The 12,390-nt window shown below is 48.3% G+C and overlaps 1 protein-coding gene across 2 annotated transcripts; it reads left to right on the forward strand.

Moving 5' to 3' along the window:
* The first annotated feature begins 3,194 nt into the window (after window positions 1–3,194).
* On the forward strand, window positions 3,195–11,607 carry LOC128269301 (synaptic vesicle glycoprotein 2C-like). 2 transcript variants are annotated; one of them, XM_053006734.1, is made up of 6 exons: window positions 3,195–3,351; window positions 9,015–9,164; window positions 9,248–9,815; window positions 9,890–10,038; window positions 10,116–10,935; window positions 11,002–11,607. In XM_053006734.1, exons 2-6 carry the CDS (start codon window positions 9,128–9,130, stop codon window positions 11,183–11,185), a joined length of 1,758 nt encoding a protein of 585 aa, XP_052862694.1. In that variant the 5' UTR covers window positions 3,195–3,351; window positions 9,015–9,127; the 3' UTR covers window positions 11,186–11,607. The 2 variants fall into 2 exon arrangements, with proteins under 2 accessions (XP_052862694.1, XP_052862695.1); XM_053006735.1 differs by lacking the exon at window positions 3,195–3,351 and adding an exon at window positions 5,388–6,034.
* The last annotated feature ends 783 nt before the right edge of the window (window positions 11,608–12,390 follow it).

Consider the following 12,390-nt stretch of genomic DNA (forward strand, 5'->3'; position numbering starts at 1 on the left):
CGTCCCGTTTTTTTACCTACGACACCTTCATTAACACCTCCGACAACAAGCTCGTAATTTCTTACGAGACCGACGCGAGGATCGTCCTGCTGGTTTACCCTTTGCCGCGACGGTTTGTGCAACTTTTTCCCGGTGTCCGTGATTACGCGCGGAAGGTTTTCGCCCCGTGTGGCAATGCGCCAAAGGTGCTCGGCAGCGTTTCTGGGTCATCCAGTGGAGTTGTCGCGATTACAAACTCATCCACGGTCGAAAACCGGAACCGGTGCAAAAAGGCGAAAAAACCCCGGTGGACACAAACACACAGATGGCGCATCGGCACAATCAGAGCTTCTTCGTTCGGTGTGAAGCCATCGAGCACGCGCCAAATGGTGTTGACACATTAGCACATACACGGCGGTGGCTTTCGTTGTTGTTCCATTGTTGTACCCGATTCCGGTCCCGAACAAACGGATCAACCACACGGTCTGTGGGTTTTGGTGTGGTGTGATAATTCCGACGGCAAATATCGCAAAAGGTCTTCCATAAAGGTCGTTGTTTTCCTCCAAGTCCGGACAAGTTTTCCCAATCGGCACCTCGGCACACGTCGTCGATCATCGCCTGACTCATACCGGCTCTGTTGAGTAGATTGTTATAGGATCCTCGTTTATAGCTACCTCTTGTATTGGACGTTCCGTTCCGGCGCCAAATTAGTTCGTGATGAGCAGACAGGACTTGGGTAACGACCAATGATAACGTGCCCTTGGTGAGGCCTTGTTTGTAGAATCCGGTACATATGAGGTACGCGGTCCGGTACATCGTCGATGAAAATAAAGGTCTGGTTGTCCAGAAGCAAGTACGATCGGAGAGCACACCAGAACGCCGTTAGCACGTGTTGTCTTATCTAAACAAGCGTTACCAAAGTGAATGTCGAGTCGGTGGTTTAAAGAAACGACAAACGGTTTTTGTTCCATTCCGGACGCATTCCTGTGCGCGTCTCTGACGACTTTGTTAGCAATTTCCGACTCCCGTGTACGGAAGGTTTGGGAATTGCAACTGCAACTCTTTCCCGTTCGCATTGTTTGTATCGCTTGACGTTACTGAATATTTTTGCAGTGAACAGTATTGAGTTCGGTAGCTGGTAGGTTGGTAGGTTGAAATTTCAAATACCCGACCCACGTGAGAGATAATCAATAGGTTTTTGATCATCTTACTAAAAGGTTATGGATCGGAACACACCCTTAGAAGTATAACACAATTAACACATTACGATGATTAGCAATTCATTGTCAGCTACGCTTGCCTTGAACTACGTCGTATTGGTTTATATAACCGACTACTAAATCCACGAGCTCAGGATCCTGAAAGGTAGAACCTTGCGAACAGTTCCAACCACCAGACCCGCTCTTCTTGTCGTTTCTTAAGCTTCTATAAATCAACCTGTCCTATCTTCACGCTGTCGGTGACCGGGAGTCGGTTAGGCGTTGAACACGATAAGCGTACGCTAGCAGCACGTCAGCATAAAGTCAACAAATGCCACTCAACAGTGGATCACGTGGAAACGTGATCGTGACCGTGAGTCACTCGCGATTTGCATTTTCTCATTTATTATAATTCAATACGACAAAACTCGGTGGAAAGTCGAAAGTATGGGAAATGATCTGTTTCCACTTTTCTGTGCCGACGCCATTACATCGTGGATTGTGGGACAGTGAGTGATCAGAATACTAGATGGCGCATGGGGGAAAAATAAAACAGATAAGCCGCGGTCCAAGCCGCGGCGTTCAGTCCAATTGAGACAAATTGAATTAGACTAGGGTGACAAATTTAGATGGCGAATAAATTTGATTATCCCGCTACCGTTCCCGGCGCATGGCTTGGCAACGTTGTGCGTGAAGCCTACCGTCGGAGGGCCAACGCTGGCTGGCTGGCGGTGGGTTCTTTCCACGCCCAGTTAAACGTTGGTTCGCAAAACACGGACTATGTAGCGGCGGGTTCCCGAGCCAAGAGATTATCCGCAGTTTTATACTGATGTGTGCGTGTGTGTAACGTACCGGAAGTGCTTCGTCTGAATCACCACAAAATGTCTCATTTAGGAAGACACCATCATGTTTTACCGGTGAGGGTGCACCGAATATCACCAGAATCGGTTGGACTGGACTGGTTATGGTGGCTAGGGTTTCAGAGTGATCCAAAACGACCAGGTAAATTTTGATCGAGGCCAAATGCTCCATGAAGGGCATTACCTTATTCCGATCGTTAACTCGGCTGCTAAGGGTGTTTTTAGCCACTTTTGAGCATCATAATTCTGCTGCTGATCGAAATCTATTTTGGAACTCTAATGATAGAAACGATTTGAACCATTGGATCTGACGTTTGTGTTTTTTGAAGGTCAATGAGTCTAGGGTAACAGTATCGCAGGACTGTTCTAGTTCAAGGGAGTTTGCCACCGAATATAGACGGGTATTGCAATACTAAAGCCCCACAGTGAGCTAAAAACACCTACACTGTTCAGCAAAGATAGAGCCAACAGTCTGTATTTTATGTTTGCGCAACTGTTATGCGGGGTTCGATCGGTACTTCGATTATGGCTCACGTTAACGCAACACGCGACGTTCAGAACGACGGCCGCGTGTCGTCGCCTGTTGTAGACAATATGCTAAAGATAATCTGCAATCGTTGATATTGCTATCGTAGCTAAAAAATGGATGCCATTGACTGTGTACATCGGAGGCTGTACATCTGTAAACGGGGAGCAGTTCGAATCACTAATGATCTGCTTATCGCGCCCCTAGGAACAACGGTGTGCGCACATCCAGCGAGTGGCCATCATCTCGTGCAGACAAATAACACTATAAATAACTTTGCTAACATTTGCCGTTCGCAGTCCTAAATCTGACAACTACTTATCACACTTATCACAGAAACGCTTTGTTTTCTTTCGGTTTAGCTGACAACCATTTTCGGTGGCAACCGACCTTTGGGCGCCTCGGTTTTGGTAACGAGAGCCACCCGTGGCTCTGGGCTCGAAGTAGATCACGCTTCAACAGCATCCTTGCCTACCACGTGATACTGTTTGATGTATATATGATAAGACGCTTTATCTTAGTCTGTTTGAGAACGTTTCTCACGGGTTAAGTCTTAACGCGTATTAGATTCAGCGTGGCCCCGCTATATAAAAAGCGTACCACGGTAGCAATCCTACCTTTCGAGGTTTGCTTGCAAACCCGTACGTGCTTTGTCACGCCCTGCCGAAGAGAGTGAGTGAGTGAGAGTTGACACAAAAGTTGCCTGAAGTTAGTTGTAGCTCCGCGGGGTGTAGTGGATATCTGCCATAACCAGTTGCCATCCAACGATCCTTAGCCAGAAGTAAAGGTAAGTTTGAAAGTTCATCACTTTGGGTATTAAGAAACCGGAAGTTGTTTCTCCGAAAAAAAAACCAACACTATGTTGATCGGTCAAGATCAAACTCCCAACCGTCAACCTTGTCCCAACCGTCCGCCCTGGCTTTCTTCCAAAAAGCCCAAGTTGTTAGAAAACCAGTTGGGTTGTGAAACTTACGTGGTGTTTGCACACACACACACACACCACTTTGCACATTGGGTCACATTGTTTTCGCCGAGTGTGTTGTTTGTTTGTTTTTTTGTAAACCGAGATCGCACACGAGACCACTGGTCAGTTTTTTGAGAAAACCAACAACATCACCAAACGATTATCACCTCAACCTGCTGTGCAAATGAATTGGCAATGCGGGCGGCTTCTCTGACGCATCCCCGCCGGCGCCTGTACAGCCGGCCTGACTCATCGTGTCCCTTCGCACGAATGTCACGGACTTAAGCGCCACTAGCCCCCAACAGCCCAACCAGACTGTATCACGGTCGCACGAAATCAGCCACTAATTGTTACTGCAAAAGAACCATCCAACCGTAGGGGTGTTAATTCTCATTCTGCCAACGCACAGAAAAAGGTTCTTCAGAAACGAAGGGGATTTTTTGGTCGAAAATTGGACATCGATACCTGTTGGTTGTTTTAGGAAGCAAAGGAAACTAGAATTGCTTCCTGTGCCTCGTGTGAAAAACTATAACGCAGTAGTAATTGCGAGACATGCTAGGAGATACGAAGCGCGTGGCACCCTCTGTCACGGAGAACCGATTAGTCATCTGGGACAGAGGATTGCGAAGCAGACGTATACGCGCTATTTACGTCACATCAATATCGACGATCGCTCACGGGAGATTCCGGTGCGATTAGAAAGTATACGCTAATTGTGACCGCGGGGGCCCCCGGTACACCGGCAGACTTGTTGTCCGTTTTGTCCAGTCCTCGCTCGCTGGTGGTAATATGTCTCCGCAGTGATCAGCTACTCCTTGGTGTCCAAAGTTAATTGTTTCCTTTTTGCTAACGGGCGTATGAAAGGAGGAAACCAACGTTGGGCAGGTTGGTAACAAAAGTTGGTCCTAGGCCTGTCACAATTGCTGGAGGGCACCTACAAGTGGGCTTACTATCTCCATTCGACTCTTTAGTAGAATGGTCTCCAGCAATTTCAGTTTCTCCACAGCTATTAGCAGCACGTTCCATCGTTGCATGTTTAGCCTTGGTTACAAGGTCATCTTTCCGGGTACCACCTTGACCACCACCCAGACGTCCCGCCACAATGCCAGACATGTACATATATTTTGGCATTGTTATTCAACGATCACGCGTAATTTGTGCGAACAGGGAGAACCGTCAGCCAATGCCGATAGACGCAACTAGATAGGTCAATAAGTGCGTGTAGCGAACGCATTCCCGTGATTCTACGCCAATCTCAAACACAAAATTGAACGTGGTAGCGAACTACGAATGGGTTCGTACCGGTCTACTAGCCTTGATTTTTTGAAGTAGTATCAACTCTAGCCTTGAAGTAGTATCAACAGCAAAGGAGACGCGCAGGCTTAATGAAGAGTATTGTATCCTGGATATCGTCTGACGTCTGCGACTCTCTCTCGAAGGAGATCCAATAAGCCACGCACATTTTGCTGGGCGATGGTGCTAAATGCTGTCGCCAGCAGTGTGAGTATTTTTTTTTTGCTCATATTGATTCACTGGCCGCCGTCTGCTGCTGGAGCGGTATTTGCAATCGATCCGCTCACCGGCTCGTTTAGTCTTAAAGATTTCTTCGGGGGGTGTACAGGCGCATCTCAGCCACCTCTGTACAAATCGAGCCGCCCCTCTCCCTCTCTTTCTCTCTTTCTGCGGGTTGCTCTTTGTCTCTCATGTGCGCGCGCCGCAAGCTCTCGGCGAGTTTCCCTTTCCAAAAGACGACGCTCGCGTCTGACTCTGTTTAGCCCCCACCGATCGGCGGCCAGCCTCTCACTCGCGGACTGTTTGCGTAGACAGTTAGGATCGGGACAGGGAGTGCAAGATGTCGCAGGATCTCTGCTGACCGCAGTCTTACTCGCGTTGTTCGATCCGTCAGGTGTTGGTGCTTTCTCGTGGCCAGACTACGTGCACTATACGCGTTCCTTGGCGTTCCCGAACCGCTGTCCGCTCAGATCAGATCAGCTGACGATCGTCCCCGGGGGGTGCGTGTGTATCTGTGGCTCTGTGCGACGCGCGCGTGGAGTGTGTCCCTGTTGAGAAGGAGTAACACCAGTGTGGTCATTATATCGTATTTAACGCGCGAACTGCTTTCGAACGCTTCAGAGTTGCTCCCATAACGATCGATTAACGATCTACGCAACCAGCGTTGCCCGGCCGATCCAGCATTGGAGAACTGTATTGTGATTCGAATACTACATAATCACAGTTCGACGTGGAACCACCAAACAGTGTACATGTGCGTGCAGGTCGGATGCAGCATTTGTTTGGTAGCGATTTCTTGCCGACTCCCGCCCGATCATTATCACAGCCGTGGTGATCACAAGTGTTTTTGCATTTCGCCTTCGCGTCGGTGTTAATGTGGTCAGCGTCTTCGTCGCCTTCTTCGTCAGTACTTCGCGAATCTGTTGCAAACAGTGGCACAGCAAAGTGCTGCAGGGGGCACACCGGTCGAGCACATCCATTTTGACACTACAAGGTACGTCTAAACACGCTGCATTTGGATCGAGCTATCGTCAAAACAAATTTCTCAAATTGCCGACGTATAGTTTTAAGTGAGTGGCAGATCGCTTCATGATAATAACGCCTCGCCGTGTGCTACGATAATGCCGTGCAATGGCTTCCAAAGCCACGCAGTAACATGAACGGTGCTTAACCTCGATCGAAAGATCTCTCACGCCCTTGGCCGCGCCGCGCCCGGCCCGAGTGCAATTTGAAAGCTATCAGCTACCGACCGTTTGTCGACGATCGTTTGAAAACCATCTAGGCATGTGAAATGATTCTAACGCGATACTTGGCCGGAACTGTGTTCGCTGGTCTGCGCAGGGGTGGTGCATCCTCCGGCGGTCGAGCCCGCATCGGTCTGAGGTCTGGGGCACGAGACTGGTCGATAGACAATAATAGACTAGCTTTGAGATAGCATTTTTCCGAAACCCCCGACGTCAGCCGGCGGGTCGCAGATCGTGCCGTGTTTGAACGAGTGCCAAAAAGCCTGCGTAGGTCCCGAAAACTGAATGTGTTTGAAACTTGACAGCTTATGTTTTGTGGCTACTGATTAATTCGACTGAATGGAACCGGTTGACAGAAGCCGAAAGGGGCCACAAATTGAATTTCGGTTCCTGATTGTCACGAGTGTCTTGGCGTCATAGTTTCGCCGACTGGCTACTCTTCCCGAACGCGACCGAAACGCACTTCATTCTGTAAAACGGATGTTCTATTAAGACGCTTTCCGAGCGATCCGATTGTGGGTTGGGTTGGGATGAGCCGTCCCTCCCTTACGTTGTTTCGAAACACATACTCTGGGCCCCCCGAGGCCTAGTGCGCTGTTTGGCTTTAGATTCACCTTGGTTTGCCACTCAATTTAATCACCAATGATTGAAGAATGCGCGCAGCACCAAGAATTAAGATGTCCGGCAATTGCTCCTACGTCAGTGGACACGGGACGCTACATTTCGTCACCCCGTTTCCGGCCCATTCAGGCTCAGGCTCAGGCCTTTAACAGACGTTGAATGCATAGATTCATGCCACCGCGGTGCCTTGCTCGGACTCCGTGCCGGGTTGGGCAATTCAGGGTAATTTGATGGGTTAATTAGTAAAACAAATTTTCTAATCAATGTATGCCCACCCACCTTACCGACCGACCGACGAGCCGCGAGCGTACTTGACCGTCAAACGGTGGACCCCCGCAGCGGTGACCGGCACTCGAGTCGATCCGCCAGCCATGTGAAGGTAACCCGAAACCGGACTTATTGCGTGCTTGTGGCGCTTACACAACGCCTGCGACTGCACAACTCGCCTAAGGCTCTCCGGGATGAGTCCATGAATATTGGGCACCATACTGTACCACGGGACACGTTTCGCGTATATTTCGTATATTCAAAAAAGTGTACAGTGGACAGTCAAATCAAACTAACCACTAACCGAAGTCCACTAGTCCGAAGAAAGGCTCAGTAAGGGCCACTGGTGGGCGACTTTGCCAGTACTTTGTGCAATTACCTTTCAAAATGTTACTCCAGGCTTCGGATAAAGCGAGCTCAGATTGCAAAAGACACGGTTTCTTGATCACCCCTATCAAGCCCGGTCGAGCCTGCGGACGGGTTGGATCCAGTTTTCACCGGTTGACCACCCGGTTCCGTGGCCAGTTAGTACTGGATATACGTATGTTTATATTTGAATACATCTGGTCCTTTTTTGTATTTTATTGTCCGTATATCAACATTCAAAAGACAAATCGCAGCCATCGGTTAATCGTTCAGTAACGGGCAGTTTCATCCATCACGCGTAGAATAACTGTTGCAAATTTCTGCCAATGTTTTGCCAATCTAAACGCACGCATTATGCAAGCCGGCCGGCCGGACCGGTTTGGGGCTACAAATTCCAACGGCCTACTCTGTCAACACAATCGTAAAGCTTAATCTTCCGCATTGCTCGGTTTTTGAAGCGCGCACAAAACGAATCCACGAGACCCACTGACGCAGCCACTGACTGCGCTTCTCACAGTGATTTGCGTCGTTACGGTATATGGAATCATATGTAACACAGTGGCGTTGTAGCTGCATATTTGATCCACAAGCGTGATTACTATGTGCGTATTTATTGCAGCGTGGCACGAGAGCACAATAGTCAAAACTCATGACTCTCTGAACAGGGTCAAAGAAAATAACGTGTTGCAACGATCCGGCGATCCCATATGGTTGATTGATTCTTGAGAGGCGGTTATTCTAAAATAGCGGCTGATGTAGCCATCAAACGACATCAAATAGGCAAACCGTTTACATTGGTGGCGTGTGCACTAATTGTTAAACGCCCGACTGACGTTATCGGTTCCATTAATGTATTGCTAATAGTAGCTGACACTGAAGCTGCGCTTAGAGTAGCTACAAATTAGAAGTTTTCATGTTTATTTAAACGTTGCTGATGAAATGCCCGCCTGTCTGTACACGATATGTTTAAAACATTCGGGTTTCGGAATGCGTCGCTTCAACATTCGCTTCGCTCGTCGCTCGGTTGGTTGCGCTAGGAAATGGAACTGTGAAATGGAAGCACAATTACATTAATCACTCTCGCAGCTCGTTAACTAACCTGGAGTGGAATTTTAGTCAATCTGCCGTGCCGAGGCCGTGTTTTACTCGCCATTAGCGTTACCATCAATGGTGTAAATTACAGCAATTGTTACCCATTTTCGTGAATTGATATTCACCGATAATGATTTTATGACAATAAGTAATGAAGTGTATCCGGTTGAACATTATGAATATTTCACAATTTTCAAAAATTGCCTTGCCCTAGCAACACACAGTCGTTTTGTAAGGTCCTTGTCATGGGCGTATTTTAGAGGCAATGTACAACTGTGTAGTTCCTTAAGCTTCGTACCGGTATTTCATCATTGCAATGTATCGTATCCCCGGTGCCGAACTTACTAAAATTTATATTGCGTCTCGCTTCATTTTTTTTCTCAGTTTCTTCGATAGCTTAGCTCTACAGCTCAACTTAGATTCTCTTCTATTTACTTGGATACCCCAATTTCGTGTGCAAAAGACAGTGAATTAGGAACCCTTCTTGCCTACATAGGATGGTAGAAGGTGACACGGATCAAAACCTATCAAAGTGTAAGTGCCAAAAAGCCGAACAGAAGGGATTCCGTAGGTAGTTGAACTAATGCTAACTCTTTTAAAACTCACCCCGCCCACAGATACCGATGTAAAGGACGACAGAGTCGCGAACGGAGACAGCAAGGATCATCCGTCGGCGGGAGTCGTTGCGAGCTCCCTGCAGGAGAAATCTCTGGCACCCGTGCAGCAACAGTTGAATGGTGCCACAGATCGGACCGTCGCCGTCAGCAAGCAGCTCGAAGCCAAGAAGGGCGGTGCCGGTGCCGACCCCGAACGGGCCTACTCGAGCAAGGCGGACTTCGAGCAGGCGATAGAGCTCACTGGTTATGGCAGATTCCACTACATCCTGTTAGCAATATGCGGTTTGGTGAGCACCAGCGAGGAAATGGACGTCATTTCGATGTCGTTCATTCTGCCCTCAGCACAATGCGATCTCGACCTCAACACCCAAAGCAAGGGCTGGCTGAACTCGATCATATTCATCGGTATGATGCTTGGCGCGTATGTCTGGGGAAGCGTTGCCGATTCGCTGGGTAGAAAGAAGGTGCTGATCGTCATTTCGATCATGAACGCCCTTTGTATCGTGGCATCGTCCTTTTCCCAAACGTACGAGGTGTTTATGGTTTTCCGCTTCCTGAATGGTGTCGCGTAAGTTACCACCGCTGGCCATCGCGGGTCCGACCGCCACCTTCACTCACCAACGTCCCCGTTACACGTTACAGCTTAGGAGGTAGTGGCCCTGTCATTTGGCCGTACTTTGCCGAATTCCAACCCAAGGCGAAGCGCGGTTCGATGCTCAGCTTCATGGCCGCGTTCTGGACAATAGGCAACTTGCTCGTGGCAGGCCTCGCCTGGTTGATCATTCCCACCGGTAAGCCAACGGCCGGCAAACTCTGTTCCCCACCAGGACCTGCGGTTAACGTCGAACTTTTCTCTTTCGCGCTCCAGGAATCGGCATTCACACTCCAGCCTTCACGTACAACTCGTGGCGTATATTCCTGCTCGTCTGTTCCATTCCGTCGTTCATCGTGGCCGCACTGCTGCTGTATCTGCCCGAGTCACCAAAGTTTCTGCTGTCGCAAGGCAAATTCGAGGAAGCGCTCGCCATCTTCCGCGGTATTTACGTGACAAATACGGGCAAATCGAAGGACCTCTACCCGGTGAAGGAGCTCCTGATCGATGACAGTCTGCGCGAAGAGCTGGAAGCGGCGACCAAGCCGATCAAGAACAAGTACAAACGCATGCTGTACGACATTCTGGACAACAGCAAGCAGGTTTTTATGTCACCGATCCTCAAATTTACGTCCATCTCGATCACTATCAATTTGACTTTCCACATCGGTTACTATGGATTAATGATGTGGTTTCCGGAGCTTTTCAATCGCTTCGACGAGTTCACGCGCGCACATCCGGGAGTCGAGGACGCGACGGTATGCCAAGTGACGGATTACGTCGTTGGTATGGGCTCCCACTCTCAGTCGGGTGTCTGTTCTTCCACCATACCGAGCACAGTGTTTTTGGAGTCACTGATCACGGTAGCAGCCGCTCTGCCGACGAATGTGATTGCCGTCCTGGGCATGGATCGCTTGGGGCGGAAGTTTTTCCTCGTCTTCAGCACCATGGCGGCCGGAGCGTGTTCCGCGTCGATGTACTTTGTGACGAACAAACACCAGAACCTAGCCTTGTCCGCCATTTTCAGTGGCGTCATCTCGATGGGAAACGCGTCGCTCGACTGTTTGATAACGGAAGTGTTTCCAACGAATTTACGGTATGGATAACGAGGGGTCGGAGCACGAGTTGATTCTATAATAATGTTTTTTTTTTTAAATTTCAGTGCCACTGGAGTAGCAATATCGATGGTGGCCGCTCGGTTAGGTGGTATTATCGGCAACGTAGTCATCGCGACACTGCTCGATATGTACTGCCCAGCGCCCACCTTCATCGTGGCTGTCCTGCTGGCGGGCGGTGGTCTGATGTGCCTGTTCCTGCCGAACACGACACGAACAGCACTTTCCTAGGGATGTTCCGCGAACCGCTAGCTTGTTCGGTTTGATTTACCGATAGAACCACGTTACTTTTCGTTACCAAAACAAACGGGAAGCTTGAAGTAGACGAGATTGAACGTTACCATTGCTTTACTTGAGATCGCTCGCTAATGGGTGCCCCAACCTCTACCACCTGCTTTCTCAAGCCTATGATCAACCAAAACGATATGATTCCACACCGTTTTCCATTCCTACAGTTTTCATTGTTTTTATATATTAAATTCCTTACCTAACAGAAGTAAAATTAAGCGTACCGGCAGTGCCGACAAGCTGATGAAAGAATTTAACGTCGTGGACGAATGAAAATGTTTAACTTAATTTTAAACAACTAGTAAGCTTATTGGGCGACGAAGTATCAGCAAAGAACATTAGAAAATAAATGTTGAGTATACGAACATCGGTGTTACCATGTTATGCGTTACCAATCATCACTTCTTATTGCGTGTTTCTATGAGTTACTAGGCGTCTCCACCACAAATAACCTGTCCGTTCGTGGGATCACTAGCAGCCAGGCAAGTGAATGGCAACAATTATTATAATAACACACAACCGACAAATAACACTACATCGGATTATGCAGATGCTAGGTAATTGCTAACCTATTCAATTTATTTTACGAAGGAGACTAGTGCACGAAGGAGCGTGGTCCAGAGTTCTCTCGCGCTCACTTACAAAGTTGGTTGGAGTGGTTCAAAACAATATAAACAGTTAACATCCGCAGGGACCACACTAACGGAGCAAAAGGCTTCGGACTGGAGGGTTCCCAGCCTAATGATATAAGCTTTTATTTTACAACATTCACGCCTTGTATAGTACTTTTTCTGTAGAATTATAGTACTTTCTTCCTTTCAGTCTCTTTCCATTTTGCATGCGTCGCTTCTTCTTCTAATGGTTATGATGCTTCCAATTTCACAATCCTTTTTTGGTCTCAGTTTTTCATCACTCAGGAAGTTTTGTAATGCGCGAAAAAGGTGTCAATCGCTTGGTGCAAGGTCCGGACTATACGGTGGATGCATTAAAACATCCCAACCAAGCTCCCGGACTTTCTGGCGAGTTACTAAAGACGTGCCTGATATTTCATTGTCCTAATGGAACACAATTTTTCTTCCGTTGGCCGATTCTGGTCGTTTTTGGTCGATTGCTAGCTTCGAACGATGCAGCAATTGACAGTTTTACTT

Source organism: Anopheles cruzii, chromosome 2 (genome assembly GCF_943734635.1).
Source record: "Anopheles cruzii chromosome 2, idAnoCruzAS_RS32_06, whole genome shotgun sequence".
Taxonomy (NCBI): domain Eukaryota; kingdom Metazoa; phylum Arthropoda; class Insecta; order Diptera; family Culicidae; genus Anopheles; species Anopheles cruzii.